Source organism: Mugil cephalus, chromosome 18, assembly GCF_022458985.1.
Source record: "Mugil cephalus isolate CIBA_MC_2020 chromosome 18, CIBA_Mcephalus_1.1, whole genome shotgun sequence".
NCBI classification, from domain to species: Eukaryota; Metazoa; Chordata; class Actinopteri; order Mugiliformes; family Mugilidae; genus Mugil; species Mugil cephalus.
Genome location: NC_061787.1, coordinates 2612246 through 2635243, shown reverse-complemented (window position 1 = coordinate 2635243; position 22998 = coordinate 2612246). Strand labels below are relative to the sequence as shown.

Here is a 22998-nt window from a genome sequence, read left to right as displayed (position 1 = left end):
TTTCTCTAAATCAGGGATTTGTCTCAGTCTGATCTTCACAACATGTTTGTGTTGAAGTGTATGATGACAACGGACAAAGGAGCTTTGTGAGGAGCTCAGATATAAAGAGTTGTTGTTGCTCATCAGGCTGGAAAAGGTTCCTCAACCATCTCTATAGAGTTTGGAAGCCACAGATAATCCACAGAGAGTCAGACAGATTGAAGACGACTGTTCCCCTCCACAGGAGTGGTCCACCAACAAACATCACTCCATCATAGTGGGAGAGGAACCAGAGGAACCCAGGGGAACTTCTACGCAGCTATAGACCAAGACAACAAGCCCAAGAACACAAGTGGTTCTCCAAAAGAACGGTTAAAGAATAACAAGATGAATGTTTAGGAACGGCCAAAGTCCTGACTTTAAAACAACAGAAATGTTGTAGCATCAGTTGATGAGAGAAAACCATCAACATACTGGAAACAAGGCTTCACTCAGATGGAATATGGAGTAATTCTTTTGAATAAAAAAAATGCACATAAATAAATGCACAAGTCTAATCTTTTTTAACAGATATACTTTTGTGTATATCTTTTGTTGTTTTGAGACATGTTTCTGCAGAGATGTGGAAGATTCTGCAGAACTATCTATTCCTCACACTTTCAGGACATTATACTGGTTTTATAAACTTAAGTATCTTTATTGGGTTAAAAAATCATGTGGCTGTATCATAAAAGTAATAACACGCTGGTATTGTAGGGAGTTGAGTTTGTCCCTGGCTGGTAAGAAACTATACGAGTGTTGTTAAAAATACAACATCAGTGACTCAGCTTCCTCCCTCCCCGATGCCTCGGCCTCGACCACGGATCAAGACTCCAGCTCCTGGTTTCAACTCCGTCAAAGTTGAGACATGTGACCATTTCCTTGTCTAACATTATCATCAGGAAGGATGAGATCACGTTCAAGTGGGTGCTATGTGAGTGTCACCTTCTGGAGTGGGCCCACTGTGTATTACTATCCTGATTCAAGCCTTAATATTCACCCATCAACAGTTAACCAGCAGAGACAGGAAGCAAACAATGTTCTCTAGGATGTAGGTCAGATCTACTCTGACCTTTCATGGTTCATGGTTCATGGTTCCCTCCTCATGCACACGTTTCTTCGCATGTGCTGGATTCTTTATCTTTTCTATGTGATGTTTGCATCCTCCTGGGCTCTACAACGGGTTTCTGATGACACATGTCTCCCATCAACAGACTGAGTGGTTTTTCCTGTCGTGAGCTGACGGCCAATCAGACACAACCATCTCTTTATCTGAACGTCTCACAACAACAACAAGGCAAGAATCAGCTGACAGACGTTTGACAGGCGATGAACGTTATAGGTGATCATTAATTTTAGTCAGAAATCTAAATGTGCTTTTAGCACTGAGGTGATGGACGGTTTCAGACTCATGAGGAGCTTTGCTCTGGAATCCACAAGCAGAAACGCCTAAACATGTTGTTACCACTGATTTAGAAGAAAACGTTTATCAGCATCCTCAGAGCTGAGGAGGGGCAGATTCAATCTAACAGAGAGCGGCAGGTAAGAGGAGACTGTACCTACACATGAGAAGGAGAAGACACGTCACTGGAAGAGACAATGCTGTTGCCATTTTCTGGCTCTTTCTGCATGACTAGACATTCAAGGAGCCGGCCCACCCAAACACATCAACACAGCTCCCGCCCTGTCAGCGGGTGCCTCACACACAGTACGTCCAGTCTAATCCAGAGCAACACACTCTGCACGCTAACCTCATGACATAGTGTCAGCATCACATTTCTGTCTCTACGCTGCATCTCTTAGGTTCTGACACCGATGGCCGCAGACCTGCATTGTGCAGGACTTACCTGTGGTAGAGTGCAAACTCTCCAAGCTCCAATATCGAGAAAGGACGCCCCTCAGAGTTCCCCCCAAGCTGTTTCCTCCACTTCCACCCATACATCCACCCACACCGAGACCTCCGTCCACCATGCTCTCCACTACTCCGCTGCTGGGGCTCCCTCCGTCTGACTCAGAGCCCGGCGACAGCCCAGAGCTGCCGCTGCTTCCACAGCTGCCCCCGGGCAGGGGTACGCCCCCCTCTGAGCCCTGCAGGGTCCGCATCCTGATCTGGACGTACGACAGCGGGGGGGACGGGGGGAGCGGGCAGTGAGGAAGTGAGGGGAGATAATGAGGAGGTGAGCCAGATGGCCAGGTGGTTTTAGCTCGGTGAACGTAGAGGAAGAGGAAGAGGAATAGGAAGAGGAAGAGGTGGCCTCCTGGATGCTGAATGCTGCGCTATTCGCTGAGCTGATCCTCCTCCCATGCACCGAGCTGAGCTCCTTTTCTCTCCTCCCGCATCAGCTCTCAGACAGCGGCTGCCTCCTCTCTCTCCTCTCTTGTTTCTCCGTGGTCTCTCTCCCCATTTGCACCGTTTCAGTCCCTCACATTAACTCACTCAGTCCCCCTCACGCCCCCCCCCCTCCCTCCTTTTTCCAGGCTGACATCAGTGGGGGTCCTGCAGGGGGGGCTCCTACGGCTCGACCGTGTCGCTTTCCTGCTAATGACAGCGAACATGTTTCTCTGCCCTCCCCTCCACTCCCCTCCCATTTATTCTCCATTCCTCCACCCTCCTGAACACAAACACACACATATGCTTCCTCCTGTGTGTCGGTTTCATTTACTGACAGTGACGCATCCTCCAGCGTCAGCTCATCAGCTCTAATCTGCCGATAAACTCTCTATTCATATGTTTATCACAGTAATATTCACAAATTAAAATATTCATTAACATCATGAGAGCAGAGTTTATCCATAGACTCCATTATACCAGGCAAATAGAAACACAATCCAATTATTATTTTTACAATAATGAATCAAACTAAAAAATATGATACTAATATCTGTCTCCCCCAACACTGAGCCTCATGTAACAACGACCAGCTTCACCTCTCACTGATTCTGACCGTTTTCATTTACAACCTGCAGTTGTCACAGCAACCAGTCAACCATCATGACATCACAACTGTTTTTTTATACATAGCATCAAATAACTAAAACAAAACACCTGAGAAATAACTGACTCTTGAACAAGCATCAGTATCATGTTAACTAGCTCTATAACACGTGTATTTTAGTGTTTTAGTTTATTCCAAGTCCCGCCCACTAACATTGAGAGGCGTGGCTTATAATGATCTATACTGCAGCCAGCCACCAGGGGGCGCTCCATAAGCTTTGGTGCATACACACATACATAAAAACAGACACAAGAGAATCAGCAGCAGCAGCTCAGACACACACAGGTTTTAAATCAGTGTCTCATAGAGACACTTTCATTTAATTCCAGGGTGAAAAATATTAGAAGACAGTTCGTATCCATCAACTTTAAGGCTTCAGACACAACAACAACGCTCCAGAACACCAACAACAAGTCCACCCTTCAGAGGCGACAGCATGAAAAGGAAACGTTCTGGTGACATCTGGTGGGAAACTAAGGAATGACTGACAATATGCAGCACTGAAACCATCTCTACAACTCGATCTTGGCTGTTTATATCACTACAAAACGTCAGCTTTTATATATATATAACACTTAATAATAATCCAAATATCTTCTACTACAACAGAGTAAATATATGTCTCCTCTAAGAAGGCCCATATTTCTCCAAATAGACTAAAAAAGCAGTAGACTTATGTTGATCCAAGGAAAATGTGACCAGAACAGTTTACTCAGTAGCAATAGTTGAGACTTTCCAGTCAGTTCTGTCTTTGCTCTAGACTGTATTTTATCTGGACATATGTTAGCTACTGTGCTGTGTTAAATCAATAAATCAATGAATCTGTTTTTAACATGTTCACAGATGAAAAGGATCAGATGCTGAAAAGAAGACACTCTGACTCTGAAGTAGTTATTGCTCTTGTTGTTATTATAATGAATTCATGAGCATGTCAGTTATGTTATCAAACTAAGCACGAATAAACAAGTTTATGTTCAAATACTTTGATTGGCTCCAACTATCAGATTCCCTTCACTGTCACATCCTGAGACAAAACCTGAACAGATTCACATCAAAAAAGGTCAGTTTAATGATGGAGTCAGGTTGGATGAAATGGCAAAATACTCATATCAAAAGCTCAACCTCTTCTAAAGAACAGAGGCTCTAATCAAGCCATCCATCTACTGGTCTCACTGCTTCTCTCTGGAGAGACTCAAATAAATATTAAAGGAACATCCAGAACCCTGCCCATGTACAGAGGGACGAGGTCCATGTTTCCACAGGAGCACAGCAACCAAAGACGGACTCTAATCACTCTACATGTTTCCCGATTAATAAACCGATGTAAATAATTATCCTGGAGAATTTGGACAAAATAACACATCTGACACATGAGTAGATTTCATCTTAGAAATAAAGAGCCTGAGAGACCCTGAGGGAACCAGCCGACTGAACCAAGCGGGGTACTTACAGGAGTAGGAAGTGCATCGTCTCCAGCCCAAACAGTCCAGACCAGTGGGGGTGCTCTGAGAGAAGCCATGGGCCTTGAGGGACATTCCCTGGGGCGCCGCAGGGGCTCCCGAAGTGACTCCAGCATCTGTCTGTGAAAACGGAGAATTGTTTCAAAGCGCTGGTAGCGGACATCAGGATTACTCACTGGACGAAGAGCAGAATGGACGATGTGAACGGATGAATGGATGAGTAGATGATTAGGAGGCAGGAAACAGAGAGCAGAGGTAAAACTCAGGCTCCCAGGCTGTAAATCCAAGAAAAAGTACCAGGAGAAAGAGATGGTCCAGGAAAGGAGGTAGCAATAGAAGATGGAGACGGAGAGACATGTGACGTCTGGAGGTCACGTCTTACTTTGTCCATGTTCTCAGACGATGGTGTGCTAAGCTGACCCGTGCTCCTCTTCATGGCTGCGTCCCGTTTGCATCTGAACTTCTTTTGCTCTTCAATCCAGAGGTCATCTGAACACTGTCTCCTCCGAGGCCGTCCATCCAGCGACCAGTCCCAGAACGCCGAGGCCTTGTCCTCCTCCTTCGCCTCCTCCTCCTCCCCCTCCTCCTCCTCCAGCTGACCTGACCTGGAGCGGCTGGAGGGTCGTGCATAGCTCCGAGTGGCCTTTGCACAATGTTCTGGTTAGTCACAGTCACCTGCTCGGCTCTTTACATCAGGACAGGCGAATGTATTTGCAGAGCCACAGGTTCAACCCCAACCATCCTTGATATCGCACAAACTTTTTCAGACATTAAATATTACAATCGTGTTGTGTAGTCTAGTGCATGTAATATCTGGTTCAACAGAGTCTGAAAGTTGTAAAACCCATAAAGGAGGTTGAGTCTCATCACGTGTCTTACAGAACCAACAAGCTTCAGTCTTTATCAGCACACGCAAAGACACTCATCAAGGCTACGTCAGGTCATTCATCTATTAACCAACACTGTGACTTCCCCACTGACTGAACAGACCACCTATTAAATAAGTGCATATCTTTCTATCACGTTAGGTCAGTGTGAGTCTGCTATGTTTACTGTCGGTTCGCCTAAAGCTTCTCTCATTTCTCTTGTCTGTGTCTCCTCCTCCCTGGGATCTACAAATCATCGTTAAGCAAAAAACCCAAAATGCCCTCAAGCAGAGAGGAAGTGTCATCAGTGCTAGATGAATAAAAGAGGCGTGTTATCCTCTTCTCCTCTCCTGCCAGACCCTGACACATCCTCGTTTAGATGGACACAAGGAGTAAAGAAACTTTACCTTCAGTAGACGTGAGCAGAATGGAGCTACATGCTAATTCTTCTATCTGACGCTTTTAAGAATGTCCATGCTGCAGATCTTGTTGGAAAAGTGTTTGTTGTCTGGTACAAATTAATGGTGGCATTCCTAATGACTTCTTATGATCTTTCTAGTCTCCACCTGCACGCTCTGATAGGAGAACGATTACAGTCAGTGAATCAATGTAATAAACCTAGAGCTGTTTCTGGTCATAACTCTGCTGCAGCTCGCTGACTTTATTATGTATCGGGTGAATGAGCCTGGTTAAGTATCCAGAGATTTATACAGACAGAGAAGCCACATGGAATAGCATCTACACAGGATGGAATGATATAAATAATATAACACAGTCGCCTGGACAAATAATGAAGTATGTCTACTAAAGGCTTTAATTCTAGTAATCAAAATGAACGGACACATTTAAAATGTGATGTTGATGATCCATTATGGATTAGAATATATTAACTCTTTTTAAATAAAAGAAGTTTTGGACTTCAGCAGCTCCCACCGGATTAAACCTCAGTCCTCCTCATTCCCACCCAAACCCAAATAAGGAATCATCATAAACCCTAACTCTGGAATCCAAATTTCCATTTTATTCTGTTTCCATATATTTATCACAATTTGCCAAATATATAAAAAAATTTTAAATATATTTTTATCTTTGTTTATTCTGTTTTATTTTATTTATTGTATTTTGTTCCTGTGAAGTCGAGTGGGCTCCAATGCACTGAAAATTTCATTACATTGTAACGCTGTTGCATTGTTACAGAGTATTTGGCCAAAGAATCTTAAACCTGGAATCGTTCTAGTTGTGACAGATTAAACGAGGCCGGCTGAGCTCCGGTCTCTGATGGTGGGATTAGTCTGCAGGGCATGAGCGGAACAGTCCTATTACACAGGCCTGTTCTACTGGGGGAAGCCACAGGAGGGCGCTAGCTATCATTTGTTCACCTCTTCACTAGGACTACTGCAGAATCTGGCAGATGAAAGGTAATGAAAATGTTAATGTGATCAAAAAAACATGTGAAGAGCGTATTTTTCTCTTACCTCCATGTCACTGATGGAGCCGTTGGCAGAGAGGAGGAGTTGTGACCGTTTGTCTGTTCTTCCCTCGGCTGCATCCAGTGGACTAAGGCTTAGAGCCAGAGGGCTGGCTGAAGGTTTCAGGGTCCTCGGTCTGTCGGGGGGGTCGGTCAGTCCCTCCACGCTGAGTGAGTGACTGATGGGAGAGATGGAGCTGCTCCTTGTTGACTGGGGGTGGAGAGAAACCTGCCGGTGACACACCGGCCTGGGAGTGTTAGGTTTAGGGCTCATTGGTCTTTGGGGGGTCTCAGGAGAGCTCTTGCTGGCCCCTGGGTGGGGTCTTGTCGGAGACGGTGAATGCTGGTTGTTAGGAGTGGATGGGCTCAAAGGTGTGACAGGGCTGGAGAGGTCTTCTAAGAAGGTAGGTAGACTACGATGTGAGCATCTTTCTCTCGACTGCTCGGTTTTGCATCCATCTGAGTGTTGGGTTTGACTTCTCTGAGGAGCCCTGCGGTTGGAGATGGGGTCAGTGTGGCAAAGGATTCGGAGGGAGGACGGTGACCCTGGATGGTGTGGGTGGAATGTGAAGTTATCCCAGTCCTGGGTCCTAGCTGTGCTGCTGCAGTCTCTTTGTGGCAAAGACTTGTTCGTCCTCTTCAGCCTCATCCAGGAGGGTTTGGTTTTACCAGGATCCACGTCCCTCAAACTCTCCCCATCGTTCAAACGGGACTCAAAAAAGCTGGAGAGGGACCTGTGTGCTTGTGTGAAGCGCGTGAGGATGTTTATAGTGTCGTTGCTCTTGCTCCTCTTGTAGCTCTTCCCGTGCGATGAGTCGAGCTGCCTGAGGAGGATGTGGTCTGGACCTGGTCCTCCGCCGTCCTCACTGCCCTTGTTGGAGAGCTCACTGACGTGACGAGCGTAGGAGGTAGAGGAGGAGAAGCCACTGTCTCCCTCTTCCCTCTGATAAAAAAACACTTGCTGGACAGTTTGTTTGAGGTTGTCATCATCTGAGGTGTCTCTCTGGGGCCCTGGCTCCTCTCCGTCAGAAGAAGCAAGGTGGTCCTCCTGGCTTTTGTAGCCTTTCGAGGCCTTACTCTTCCTAAAAGAAGGCATTTTAGCAAAGACAGAGAATTTAGAGCCCTTCTTTCCAGCCTGACTGTTCTTTTTGTTCGGTTTTTCATTGCTACTGCTCAGACCAGGGTTCTCTGCACCCCCCTCAGGATCTAATGCAGTAGTGGTACCAGGCTCCTGTGTGGTCTGGTGGTGGGGAAGCTCCAGGATTGGCTCGAGGTTACTATTAGCAGGGCTGATGTTAGGATACGAGCAGCTCACCATCTTAACTTGTTGCTGTGTGTCCTCTCTTCTGTTGGGTAGGCTCTGACCCCCTGGTTGGTTTAACTCCTGCCTCTCCTGCTGAAGGCCTTCATCTCTGTCATAATATTGGGGAATTTCTACAACTCTGGTAGCATCACAACTCTTCTCTAACTTGTCTGTATCAAACACGCTTATAAGACAACGGTGGTCTAGCTCAGGTAAAAAGTCCTCCGAGTCCCTCCTAGGTCTCTGCTCAACAGAGAAGTCTTTCCAGGACTCATCCTTGTCCCTGAGTCTGGCCTGTGGATGAAGCGTTGCATATCTCAGAGGGGGGACCAAGGGGCAAGCTTTTTTCACATTGCTTTTGCAGTAACAGCCGACACCGTTCCCTCTTTTCAGGCCGTCAATGGATGCCTTGGTGTTATTGTTGGTGTCTGACACCAGAGGAAGGGATGTGGGTTTCGGTTTCATCAAGTCCAGTTTCTCCAGCATACAGAGGCCTGAAGCTGAGCCAACAGTAGCTGGTGTGTTTGTCAGAGAGGAACTTTCTCTTTTCTCACTGAGCCGAGAGGAACAAACACCAGGGTCACCGTCCTCAGAGGGCTCCTCTGAGACAGTCTGTGATTGTGGACGTTTGTCTTCACTCACAGCTTCCACAGTTGTTCTCTGGTCAGGATAAACATGGCAGCCACCCCCCTCTTCTGTCTGGTTGTGACGGAGCAGAGAGGAGGAGGATCCTACCCTCCTCCTCTCTGCTCCACAGCTGCCTGGAGAAAAGGAAAAGTCTTCCACATAATGATGCCCCGGCTCCGGCCTCCCAGAAAGGAGCTGCACAAGAGTGGGGGTTTCTATCGTAGCCACCTCCTGCTCCAAGAGATTAGGGATTAAACCCTGAGTCTGGCCTGGAACGAGTCCTGATTGTGACCTTGCATTCTTAGGTCGATTTGGATCAGAGTGCCTCTCAGCGAGCTGTTCCTTGTTGGCCAAAAGGACGGGGGGGAGAAGTTTTGAAATGTTTGGAAGAACAGTAGGTCCAGTAGCACAGAGCTCCACTGGAGGAGAAGATGTGGGAGATGTGGTGGAGGGACAGAATTCATTCCCTGACCCAGATGGTTCAGTTCCCTCAGTTGTAGACCTGTCATGGAAACAGGGCTGATCCAGGTCCTGATCTTGATCCTGATGATCCTTGTCCTGGGGTTTTGCTCTAGTAGCGTGACCCTGAGGCTGGATCTCTGACCCGTTCTGTGCATCATGTGTGTCTCTGAGCTCTGGACTTGCTGCAATAACGTCTCTTGTTAGATTTATTCCGCATTCAGACTGTTCTGGTGTAACAATTCTGTCTGGTGCATCTCTACAGTGGCTCTCTGCTATGGGATGTGTTGTATTATCTGATAAGTACACACTGTTCGCACAGTGCCCATGTTCTCTGTAGCATCCATTTAAAGTATAACATGTTTCTAATGTTTCTTCCCCTTTTTTATTTTTCACGTCTGACTTTGTGTCGTCTGTCTGAGTCGTCCCCGTCTCCACAGTCGTCTCCTCTTTAGCAGTTAGTGTCATACATGCTTCAGTCTGGGTCAAGCCTCTGATTCTGTTTGGACTCCTCTCTCCGTGCTGCACATAGAGCTTCACCTTTCCAGAGTCTTTTAGAGCATTTACCTGCTGGCGTTTAGTATGTAAACTGTCTGACTGTGTGCTCTCCTCGGGCGGCTCATGGAGGAAGTCATGTGCTAGTATTGCATTCCTCGGGCAGGGTCTGGTCACAGCTGATCTCTGGTCTCTGGGAGCATTACAATCCACATGGTTTTCTGGACTTTTCCTCCTGACATTAGTCTCTGAAGCATCTGACAATGTCTCTCTCCGTCGGACTTTATCGAGTCCAGTGGAGAACCTGCAACCTGCAGCTCGCTGGCAGATATCAGCATCATCCAGTCCCTGCAGAGAGCCGCTGGATAGGGTTCCACTGTGGCAGGAGCAGGATTCATAACATTCATCCGGTGTGTCGGCACCAAACGCCTCCCGCTCTGAGTTTAATCTGTCAGAGACACTGGGAGAGTCTAGGAGGACTCCATGGGTCTGCGAAAACACGAAAGAAGACATAACTGAAACCAGGAGACGTCAAAGAGAGCGTAGTGCTCAGCAAATCATGAACGGTGTAAGGCTGTCAGCAATCAGTAATCTTTATCTGGATAATATGTGAGTGTCATAAATCCTTTTAAGGCGTCTGGGAGGATTTCTGCAGCTGCACTTGGCTCAACAGTCGATGACAAGTACAAAAACACACAACAGTGAAATATAATTGAGAATTAAACCAAGATCAGGAGAAGAGGAAATCAGAAATACATACATGTCTTGGTTAAAACATGTTTAGTAAGAATCTATGAAGAGAAGAGAAGATATCCACATAAATTAGGATGTTTCCGATGTTTCCACTACAGAGCTCCATATGACTCAGAGAGGAACTGTGAGGTTGTTCTTGTTTACCATTATAAATTATATATGTTATATAACATAGTTTTTCCATGCTTTTTCACATATTCTTAAACTTGCATAAGGAGCCATAAACTTCCTCTGATTCATGACCTTCTTTTTCAGAGGGGTGTTTTATACTAACAATGCTACAGTATTAACAAGATAATCAGCTTGTGCTGGAGTGAAGTTGAGCTAGATGCTCTCCACTGTGATGACGTAGAGGATCAAATTACTTTTTATCACTTTTTACACCAGACATCATCAACAATGGATGGATTCTCCTCTAAATGCTGCATTAGTCTGATAATGTGTGATCATTCCGTAATATTTTGGGTTGACGTAAATATCAAAGTGTTGAGACTTAGGTTACAAACACTCATGATCTGATCCAGATCCTTCGCGTCCTCCTCCATCTGGATGGAAACGTCTAACAAACTGCTCTTTTAGAAAATGAACTGAAAATTGTTCTCCTTCTTAACCATAGCCATACTTACTCTCCATGCGTCAGCAGTGTCCAGCACCAGAGAACAAACGCCGGAAGCAAACCAACTCACCAAAGCTCCCATGACCCCACCCCCACCACACACATAGTGTAAGCTCCAACAGATAACCACGCCGGCTGGGTCTCCTCTTCGCCTACATGCCTGCAGCTTTACTCCACCATAACCATAACGTGTCCTTTGACTAAAACCTTCCCGTTTCACTTCATGTTAACAGCGTTGTCCTTCTACAGACTCCACGGCTTAATACAGCCTCAAAACAGCAGGTACATGCTGATCTCGCTGTCTCAATAACGAGGAAAGACACTAAGAAGCTGGGCTATAAATACAGAGCTGCACCTTCAGCCAGCTAACACTAAGAGGACTGCACCAGGACAAGTTATCATGTAAGCAAGCTCCACATTTAGCTTTGCAACACATTAGTCCTAGTCCTACCAATTAATTAAAGGTTTCTCTTTCTCATCATCTTATTTTTAAATCACATACTGTGAACTATGAATCAAATATGAGCAGCAGCTCTTTCCAGTTTTCTTTCCTTTTTTATTACGTGTTTACCTTGTGAATCATGACAGGTCTTAGAATCTAACCCTGGTGTCTGACCTGTCTAGAGACAGTTTTGTCTAGAATGGCTCTCAATTGCTCATAGAACTCCACTATTTCTGAGGGAAGGGATGTTCACAGGTCAGCAAAACAATATAAAACTATTAGAATAAAGCTTAAACATGTGCTGCTGCTGCTGCTACATGGACCCAGAAATTTAAACTTCTGTTAGTGTTCTGTGAGTGACCTGGTATCGTCTGCATCCCAACAGAGCCATGACTCACGGCCCAGCCGCTCTCTTCCCAGAAGGCCTGAAATAAAAGGCTGTGTTCTGGCCTGGCTGCCTGTCACAATTACAGAGGGACAGAAAAGCTGTTGTGGTTCAAAAGCCAAGCACAACCCATTTAGACGTTGGCACATCCGCTGAAATGGACCGAAAAAGAACAGAAGCTGAACTCATCAGCCAGAGGAGAGATTCAGTGTGGGATGAACTACCGTATGTGCTGAAATGCAACTTTTTTTTAGATTTTTAGATTCATTTTAGAAACAAAAGCTAAGGAAAACAACAGATAATTAATATTCAACTTAACATTTTGACTGAGGTCATTTAAAAAAGAAATAGTGCCTTAGATCTAGGATGTTCAGAAAAGAGGAAAGAACTGGAGCGTGACATGGAGTTAGTTGTCGGTTTTATTCCTCAGACGAGTTGGAGCTAGGCGGTTCTGTTCAGTTTTTGCTGCAGCTATGGAGCAAATGATTAGAAGAACACAAGCTCACAGCTTTGCCCCCCCTCCCCTTGTCTTAGAGCCAGAGCAACATCTTAGCCTCCGCTGAAGCTCGTCACCCAGAAACCGACCAACACTTTAATCACATTAATGCCTTGTTTTCACAAAACGCTTTGTTCGCTGTAAGAAAGAAACGGCTAAAGAAGCACTGATGTTGTTCAGTAGCGGCGAGATAACAGAACGAGAAACAGAAAGTCACACAAAGTCTGTGGAAGATTATATGTGAATTCACAGTTGTTTTTAATGTAGCGTTCAGTGCTTGTTGTTTGGGTCCAATGCTGCCATAAACTCCCTAACCCTCTCTGGAAGATATGACTCCAGGAAACTTTTCGATGCAGCGTTCAGTGTTTGATGTTGTTGTTGTTTGGCTGCAGCCTTTGACCTGAGTGGATTTTATTTAGATGATCTCCTACTACCACCTCACCACACATCCACATCACACTGGTTACCGACTAACATCTCAGTCACTGCATGGCTACAACCGGGGCTCTGGTTCTTCTTCTATGTCTTCTGTGTTTTTCACAGATTTGGCGCCAGCCAACCCAATACAAGAAGAAGATGCTTTGACGCTACAGGGACGTGGTTTTTGGCTTCGTTTTAACCTTTGACCTTTTCTTGCCTTAAAAGGCAGAACCAAACCAGCACAGTATACACTCATGCAGTCTGATAAAGATCAGACTGACAATAGCATGTTTTTACTTACTCATACTGAATAAACCCTATACACCGATCAGCCACAACATTATGACCACGGACAGGAGAAGTAAATGACATTTAAACCATCTTGTGACGATTCAGTGTTCCACTGGGAAACTTTTGGAGCTGGTATTCATTGGTGTGGATGTTACTTAGGCATGTAGCACCAACCTAGACCAGAAGTAGACACCCCCACCCCATAGCAATGACACCCGTCAATGGGAGCAGCCACCCACAGACACACACACACAAAAACATCTAAAATAACATGAAGAACAGCACAAGGTGTTGACCTGGCCTCCAAATTCACTAGATCCCAAACTGATAAAGTATCTGTGGGATGATCCACAGAGGCCCCTTCTTGAATAACAGGACACCCTCTGAAGGCCCATGTCCATTCTCTGAATCTCACCACAGGAGAGACCTAGACAATATTAGGAACGTGGTCATAATGTTTTTAGTGTTTCACTGACAGGGAAAATCCTTCTAACTTTTAACGTGTGTAGTAGGATCCAAACCGACATCTGGTTTATTTGGCTGAATGATTTTAGAGGCTGATGTGAACAACCTCTGGAACCATTTAGATAAAATATAATCCTCAGATTTCCACAGCAACACACGTTCATTGAGAGGAGAATGCAGACGGCCTTGATCTCTGGGTTTCTCCCCACAAGTGAGTAAAAAAGAGTTCCCTCCATATTTCCTGGGTAACCAACAGTTACAGGAGGAAGCCATCACGCATCCACTCCTTCATTTGTATAACAAGTGCTACAGAGGATGGGGCCAGCGCTGGGAACCTCAGAGAGCCCCCCCACTTCTCTCAAGCCCTTCTGTCCCCTGCACTTAACACAGTGTTTTGTTTCCTCGTGTGCATAATTCATGAGTGTCCCAGCAGAGCCCTCCATCTGGGGGTGTTTCTAAAGCATCTCAGTTCTGGCTACTCAACTACTAACACAATCACACTTTCAACAGTTTACAAATTTAATATCAAGGATTTAAAGTAAGTTATGAGCTTTCTTTCTAGTACCGCAGTGATGGTAGACTTTATCTAGACTCACTGATGCTCGACCTCCAGCTCCACGTTGGGTTGTACTCTCAACTATAAACTATAGAATGTATCACTGGCTTACCTGAGAAGCGGCACACTGGCATCTGAGTCTCTAAGGAGAGAAAGAGAAGAAGAGTTGAGTTTTTATCACTGACATTTATACAGAAGGGTATGACTTGCTCCATGGTAATTAATGTACAGACGCTTGTGATAACACAATGCTTACAACAGATTCTCGATTTATTTCTAAAGCACATTTAACTAATAATGACCAACGTGATGCTCAGAGGAGTCAGAGCATTTATTAATATATAAATGCACAAAACCGGAGACAACTTAGAGGAAGAGGTAGAAAAATAAAAAGAGGGAGACGAAAACACAATTAAAAGAGCAGCTCTGAATGAACTGGGACGTGTAGCTGCAGGAGAATAGATCTTCAGATCAAAAAGAGGACTGGTCCAGGATGTAGTCTCCATGGTGACAATGGTCCAGGTCCAAATAAACCTGTTTTTTCTCCAGATTTAGGACAATCAGAGAGAAATTCAGATGACCAGATCCCTTGTGTCGGAAAATCTAAAATTCCATATTGTTCCAGAGTCATGTCTGTGCTCCATTTAGACCAAAGAAAAGATTTGAAATCACTGATCTTCTTTTCTATAAATCTAATAACCACTGTGTTCTCCTTTACCTCTGGTTTACTAGATTAAAGGATCACAGATTAATTTACTGGTTTAGATTTTGTTGAATTGAAACTCAAATAAGTTATTTTTAATTTCACATTCTGAAAACCAGTAGCAGTTAATAGCTTCTCTCTCAGTCTGTTAAATGTCAGGTTCGTTCTCGGTGTCACAGACACATGATTAGGATGGAACCCCGCATCACCAGGTGAGGAACGTGGTCTCACCTGGTACCACCTGAGCAGGATCCAGCAGAGCAGGTAAGCCGCCACGTTTAACCCGGCGCTCCGGTACAGCAGGTAGGACCGATCCAGGTCCAGGTTCATGTCCGGGTCCAGGTCCCCCTCCGACCGCCCCCCGCCGCTCGGCTCCTCTCCGCCTCCCGTGTCCGGGTCTCTGCTCCTGAAGTCCATTAGCGAGCTCTCAGAGAGGGGTCCGGACTGGCGCCATGTCCCAGACCAAACAGCACCTATGCACAGTGGACGTTCCCCCCCGGAGCCTCCGATAGACGCATTTTACTTTTCAGACAAGTCCCAGAACTCTCCCCCCACATCCACACTCTATTCAGGGGGACGGCATCCTGGTTACTGCGCCCCCTGCTGGTTCGGACCATGAATTATCATCATCATCATCATCATCATCATCATCATCAGAGTTAGACTGATACTACAGAGGAGAAATCTGAATAATAATAATAATAATAATAATAATAATAAGAGAAGTTCTTCTGAGCAAAAGAAAACATTTCCGTGCTGCTGAGAGAACAGGATATTAGAATTAAAATAACTCCTCAAAAAAACAGAAAACAGAAAAATAAAAATACTTCTCAAGCGAATATAATGAATAAAACACAGATGTTCTACAAAATGATGTACTTATAAGTGTTGATGTATCAAGCCTGAAGCATAGAGCTAATAAAAGAACCAGAGTGCATCAGTCAGAAGGATTTTATTCATGCTGAATCACACAGAACCAGATCCACGTCAAACGTTTTGAAGCATGTGGACGACAACACTAACAGCATGAAGTCTTCCTACTGGTCCATCACCTTCAGTCACTGGTCAACACCTCAGTTGATTTCCACTTGGTGCAAATCGTCCACAGTAATTTTCACCACCTGAAGCACACACACAGAGCTACTGCTGGTACTCTACTCTACTGCTGCTTCACAACCAATAACATGAACTTATTATTGATGTTAGAGACCTGCAGATCAGAACTACAACCCTCTGAGCTTTTGTCTTATTTAGGTGATCATTTCTACCAGTGGTTGATTAAATGAGTTCATCTCCTCTTCTGTAGAATAGGTGGCCTTTAATGGGACCAGGATTCATTGTGTTCACATTAACCAGAGGGATGAGTTCACATGTGGACTGACACCAGACCAGCGATCACACCTGGACTCTAACTTGGACTCTAGAGACCAGAGATACCTGAGACAGGTTCCAGCCCTTTGAATGGATCAATGAATGAATGAATATTTATTGACTTTGTTCATAAATAAGAGTCATGCATGCGTCTGTCTGGCCTGAAGCTGATGATACAGCTGTTTATGTACAGGCACGAGAGCCAGATGTTCCCCCTGACCTGACCGTGGCTGGGGTCTGGGTAGTCACAGACACCCTGAGGGAAGACGGAGCGCATCAACGTTTTCACCTCGTCAGGGTAAACGTAGGTGGGCCGACGCACATCCCCCTCCTTCACTCCAACCCCGTGAAACATCTGGAAAAGAGAAGAGGTCAAAGAAGTCCTCAGGATTCACCTGAGAACATCCTGAGAACGGGACCAGACTCCAGACTGGTGTCACATTCTTAGAGACTCTTTATTAATCCCAAACACTCAGCGCACACCACATACTGTCATCTATAACAACAGAAATCTATATGCACAATCTTCACAGGAATAATAAACGGACTGAATATTCAAATTAAGTGAAATTGAATCAGTTAAACATCAAACACGTGCATGTTAGTTTCATTGGTTCTAAATGAACTGTGTAAACCCTGAGGTAGACTGGAGACCTGTCCAGGGTGGACCCCGCCTCTCACAGCTGGGACAGACCCAAGCCCCCTCCCCCAGCCCAGACCCTCCAGAGGACATGAACGAATGAGTGAATGAGTGAATGAGTGAATGAGAGGTTGCAGCGGTACCAGCTTCCTGTGCAGGAGGCGGTAGACCTTCTTGCGACAGGCGTGGTCGGTCCTGAGGCCTCTGGCGGCGTGGAGCAGTGACGCTAACCACACAGGAAGTCTGAACACAGAGACAAAACTAATCTTAGAGAGTTTATTTATTTTATTTGCGTGTGGGGAACGTTTATTTTTTCAAATTCTAACCCTGTTTGCTTGTTCTCCCACTATCGAACGTGAGATTCATGTTCCTGGACATCCTGTATATACACGTAGTCCTGCCTTTCTCTTCGTCATCTGTGAGTCACCTGCTTGTTTCCTGGTGTTTCTGTTCAGCTTTCAGCAAGTTCTATTGTCTTATAAGTACTATTGTCCTTTAAAATAAAACCTATTTATGTATCTACTGATTTATTAGTGTAATTTCTTTCTTTTATTTCCATGTCCTAGCACTGTGGAGCACGAGCTTGAGGGTCACAAACTGGATGACTCGAGTCTCTCTCAGTCTGGGTCTGGAGGATGCTTTTGGTTCCAGAGTGGAGTCATTGGGGTATTTAACATGTTCCATATGCACCTGTTGATGCTTCAACCCCCGAAGCTCAGAACAACTTTAGGATTTTATCTACAATGAAAAAACACGTCGCCAAAATCAAACCTCGTGAACATGCAAGAAAACTATCCCTTCAAACTGATTCAGCCACTTCTGATTCAGCTGATCACTGAGACATGAACGGCTTCATAGAAACACGCAGACTTTGTTTGTGTTCGTATAATAATCTAATGCCTTTAGCTTTCTTCTCAAGGTAACTGAGCAGAAACATGGAGGAAAGACGAGGTGACGCAGTAAAGCTCTTTAAACCTGGTCCACTAGAAGAAATTAAATTTAACCTGTAGAATATGATCTACCTCAACTAAACACCCGTTCATTCACCTTGTTTTCATTCTATAATACACTACAATTAAAGCTGCACATCTTTTCAGTCTCTTCTGTTTGAGTTTGGACTGCAGCAGTCTACCTACACACTGAGAACTCTAGTAATTATAATATAATAAATAATCTGCTTGTCCTGAACTCAGGCTTTATTAGGTTTAACTGACGTTGAGGGAAAGGATGTGAAATCATCGCGTTTAGTCCAGGGCTGTGGTCTGTTGAAGGCATCTTCTTTAAAGTCACTGTTCAGTCACAATTAATAAAACACAGATGTTACATCTCAGGTGTCGGAGGTGTCACTGAGTGAAATGTGGGACATCCCGTCAGCGGCTGCTTGCTTCAATTAACCTCTGAGACTTTATTTCATCATCTTCATCTCTTCATCTTCAGTTTAAAGTGTGTACAGCTTCCCTTCAGACCTGAGGACGTCTAACAGTAAAGAGAAACTTAATCTCACCCCAGTGAACGGCAGAGATCAACGTACACGTCCATGAGAAGGATGATGGACAGCAGAGGGACGTGTCCTGTAAACCACAACCTGACGGGACGAGAGGAGAGCAGCTCACAAAATGAAACAGCTGAACAATTAAACACTGAGAGAAACTGGAAACGAAAACTATTTCATTTGTGTCTTTCATCAAACCAATGACTGGATTATTTCATGTGTTTTCTCTACGTGGATCAACAGAGACAATGTGACTCTGGTTCGTCCTCTGAAGATGAAATTAAACTTTGATAAAGGCTCATTACTCATGAATAGGTGATCATTAATAACAGAGCATCAGTAAAACATTCTGTCTGTTCTCTAGTCACAGACTCAAAGCCTGGATTAAACAATATAAATATATGTAGATAATTAGCATCCGAACGACCTGTTTCATAGACAGAGATAGATGATAAATGATTCTCACCAGGGGTTAAAGCACCTCAAACCTGAGGATGAACTTTTACATGTGGGCTCAAGCTCAGCTGGTTTTCTTCTGCTGGAGGAACACGGAGCCACTGCTACCACAGCACCACCTGGTGGCGGACGAGAGGAAAAGCACCTGTAGGGTTTCTCGTTCCGTATCATTTTAACCTGAACATATTTCTATTGAGCGGAGTTGATCTAAAGTCTCTCTGCTTGGAACTGACTCCTGCTCCATCAGATCGTTTCATCTGGTGAAGACAGAACAGCAGCTGTTGTCTCTGGATGGTTGGAGGATGATCAGGTTGATGCGGAGGTATTTTCTTGTAATGACAGACGAGACTCATATGATGATAAAATTTCAGCCTGGGTACATTTGGCTACTATACATCCACCAGGACACAATAATGCCACCAGTTATAAATAACTCTATATAAAAACTATAATATAAATAGATAAACACGCTCTTTAAGTCTGTTCATTTATTAAAAAAACAACAAAAAACAGACATGGACATTTTTGATTTAAAAAAAAAACTCTTTTATGCTAAAACCCAAGAGAGGGAGATGATATTTGACTTAATTTTCTTTCTACTGATGTGATTTAAAGAGTTTAAAGTGCAACAAGTCAATTTCCTCTATAGCACCGGCCTGAGGGGAGGAGTCTGAACAGATAGTGTCCGGGTTGTGAGGAGTCAGTGGAGATTTTACCAGCCCGCTTCCTGCACCTGGACCGGTACAGGTCCTGGATGGAGGGAAGGTCAGTGCCAGTAGTCCTCTCAGAGGACAAACAGGTCTGCAGGTCGGTAAAATCTCCAGTGACCCTTCACACTATCTGTTCTGACTCCTCCCCTCAGGCCAGCGTTATTGAGCCCTGTACGCCAAAACCACCCGGCCCAAAGACCTTTCCTCCCCCAGGCTGTCGCTCCGGTGAACTCTGAGCCGTCACAGAACACATGTACAGTGTTTCTGTTTTTTCATACGTTTTTATTTTTTTAGATTAAAGTGTTATTTTTCTTGTACCACTGAGCAACGTGACCAGAGTCAAATTCCTTGTATGCGCACACAAACCTGCCCAATAAAGCCGATTCTGATTCTAATGAAACAGGAAGTAGTCTTCATCTGGACCCCCCAGTGCTCAGAGCAAGCTCGCAACAAACCACAACCACAGACTTTAAATAGATTCTTCCAGTGTTTACTTTGGGTAAAGGATCAGTCATCCACAAGTAATCAGTTGAAGAACAAATGAGGTTCCTCGTTTCACGGCGTCCTCATCAGTGACGGACCTGGATCCAGTCTGGAGCGGCGTCTTCACCACAGCCCCCACCAAACACTGCCGGTTCCACCAGAACAAACCAAACACGAAGCTCCAGCTCTCATTCTCATTTTTATTGGATTCAGGAGATGACAGGAGGAAACTTGACCTCTATTAAATCCCTGCCTGCGAGTAACAGGCGTCCGTCCACCCTGAGAGCTCTACGCGGCTCTACACGGGCCTCACATGGCCTCATGTTCGAATGTGGAAAAGATTTCAGCGGCTGGAGCTTCAGTGAATCATCAGACAAGACGTCTTTCCAGGAGCAGCTTCATTTCTCTCCTGTAGAGTCAGTTCATGTCACCTCTCGCCCTTCATCTCCATCTTCGATTCTCCAGCTCCGGTCCCGTCCAGCAGACCTCAGTGTGAACAGGTCACCCTCCCCCCTCACTACGTCAGGACCAGCACAGCGCTTCACATTCACTCCTAGTAGGGTTTCCCTCCCAGAGCAGCGAGCATCTCCAGCCTCTCTGCAGCCGTGGGCATATCAGGCTTCACTCCGTCTCTCCTCCTCTGCATCATGATGCCGTGCTAGAAGCAAACAAGCAGAGGAAAAGCAAAAACTGTTTCATAGCTCCACAAATGCTGTGAGCACTGACCACCTGATCTTTCAGTCAGGATAGTTTCGCATTAGAAATAACAACCTCAGACTTGAAACTCGTGGAGTCTGAGCTCAGCTTCAGCTTCAGGCATCGTGTTTATTTCTTGTTATTTTCTGAACGTCGTGCATCATCCTGCAGAACGTCGCAGATAAAACAACTCACCCAGTATTTCCTACAGTTCTTGTATCTCTGGAAATAGGCTGAACACATGCTCTTATCATAGTTGTTGACGTCTAAACACTTCTGAGACGCGTCGCTCTCCTGGAACAAAGAGAAGAAGTTACAACCTGAGGAGAGCCGGACGCTCAGAGACAACGGACTAAGATGTTACCTCGATGCACGGGTTAATGTCCTGGTTCCTCATTTTTCTTGCCGTTCTGTCCATCTGGATCTGGGGGCAGATGAACAACATGAGCAGGTTTATTAAAGCTTCACTCATCATGTGGTTAACGGCAGTTTAAGGGATTACTCTGAATATTCACATCTGTGTTGTGACAAAGGCAACTTTTAGAGCCATGACCCAACACTGGAATCCTAAAAATGCCCCGAGTGTATTTATAATACGACCGAACTAAAACCAGCTCAAAGAAACCACTCACTATATAATAATATACTAAGAGACACGGAGCGGCGGAGGATAAACGTGAAATGAATGCAGTCATTAGGACGGGCCGTACAAGCCCCGGGGGCCATACAAGGCCCGGGGGCCGCAGTTTTCCCACCACTGACAGAGCGGAAGCACTCGTCCAAACAAAAGATTAATTTCTTTTGTTTAATAACTTAATAAAACAAATATTCTTTACTCCTATCTCACCCTCTTTAAAGTTGATTGACTGATTGATTAACTTCTCCCAGTGAGACCCAGAACAAACGCATTGAATAGATTTTATTACTGGATTTACTTTGCTTCATTTATTACTACAAGGTGTCATCATGCTCCCGATTCGTTGCTCCGTTGTTAGTGTCTATTCTGGTTTATTTCTTAACAATAGAAATGGTTGACGTAAAATAACACCAATAAAAAGAATACGTCACATAGTTAATTCTGACAAAGCTCCATCCTCATAATAAACCAATGACAGCCTCAGGGAGCGGTTGTCAAGGGCAACTGTAAATCTCCACATCCTGTTTTTATATAGAGTCAAAGAGCAAAAAGAAATAATCCTGTCAGATGAATAAATTGGAACAAACATCAGCATCATATTAACTACCTGTGATATACGTGACGAGTACTTTGACAGAGCTAGTCCTTTTAGAGTTTACAGTTATATTATATATATATAATATATATATGTATATTTTATTCTAGTTTTCTTAGTTATACATTGATACATTTTGTCTTTACCTTTTGTGCTGTGTGGAATTAGTCATTCATTTTAACTAGTGGCTGCAGGAACTAAAATACATTTCACTACACGTGACAAATAAAATAAAAATATTATTTACTTTAGCCCCGCCCACTAACGGAGGCGGAGGTTATATGACCTGTAATGCAGCCTCCAGCCACCAGGGGTTGCTCCACATGCTGTCCACTCATTCATGTATTTATTTGTGTTTTTTAAATAGATTGCCTTCGTTTTTATCCGTTTTTATTCTGTGTGATCTCTTGTTAGACACCACGGTGCCTCTGACCAGGAGTCTGAGGATCCGGGTGAAGTGTAAACCTGCCAGGAAGGAGACCAGCCCCTCAACATGTAAGACAGTCTGAAGGGGAAAATGGAGGGAAGGGGGGTCACAGCTGAGCTATAATAAACACGTGTGAATAATAACCTCAGTCCTGGTAAAAACAATATGCCACAACTTAAAGGAGACATCAGGGACTTTGAGTTTAACCCAGAGTCTGAGGTCATGATCAACTTTAGTGATTCTTACCTTGCACCGGACCCCCTGTTACAGGCTCCGTCCTAAAAACACACCAGCAGCTCCACACACAGACCCTCAGACCCTCCGACCCTCAGACCATGCGCTGGTCTCCCTGCAGCTGCTCCAGTCCAGTCCAGACCCGACCCGGTCTCAACCTTCCCGTCATGCACTACACAGCCTCCTGTCTGTCGATACTGCAACAGCGCACCAGGAAAATCAGCCACACCGTCACCGGAGAAGGACAGCACCGCGAGCGAATAGGAAGCCCGCAGCACCGGCCGAGGAGACGGGCAGCCCGCTGAGCCAATAGGGTCCCGGGTCCGATGCCCGGGTCTCCCTCTGTGGAGCAGGGCTGCAGAAACAGCTGCGAAGCTCCGACAGCGAAACTCTGCGTTTACCGCGGGACCCCAGCATGGGACCCCGGTCTGGGATCCG

General features: G+C 45.0%; 2 protein-coding genes across 4 annotated transcripts in view; both read right to left on the bottom strand.

Moving 5' to 3' along the window:
* LOC124995732 overlaps window positions 1–15361 on the bottom strand; it is a 34600-nt gene extending 19239 nt beyond the window's left edge. Inside the window, exons 1-5 of one of the 3 annotated variants that reach the window (XM_047568369.1) lie at window positions 15051–15361; window positions 14229–14258; window positions 6816–10181; window positions 4857–5117; window positions 4465–4594 (exon numbers count right to left, since the gene is read on the bottom strand). In XM_047568369.1, the coding sequence (XP_047424325.1) occupies window positions 4465–4594; window positions 4857–5117; window positions 6816–10181; window positions 14229–14258; window positions 15051–15236 (3973 nt within the window). In that variant the 5' untranslated portion in view covers window positions 15237–15361. Of the gene's footprint in view, window positions 1–4464; window positions 4595–4856; window positions 5118–6815; window positions 10182–11071; window positions 11239–14228; window positions 14259–15050 lie in introns of those variants that run through there. The other 2 variants (XM_047568371.1, XM_047568370.1) reach the window with 2 other exon arrangements.
* Window positions 15362–19962: 4601 nt separating this feature from the next.
* On the bottom strand, window positions 19963–22743 carry chchd7 (coiled-coil-helix-coiled-coil-helix domain containing 7). Its single transcript, XM_047568399.1, has 4 exons — window positions 22573–22743; window positions 21032–21091; window positions 20863–20961; window positions 19963–20629 (listed from the first exon to the last, which is right to left on the bottom strand). Exons 2-4 carry the CDS (start codon window positions 21083–21085, stop codon window positions 20525–20527), a joined length of 258 nt encoding a protein of 85 aa, XP_047424355.1. The 5' UTR covers window positions 21086–21091; window positions 22573–22743; the 3' UTR covers window positions 19963–20524.
* Between the last annotated feature and the right edge of the window lie 255 nt (window positions 22744–22998).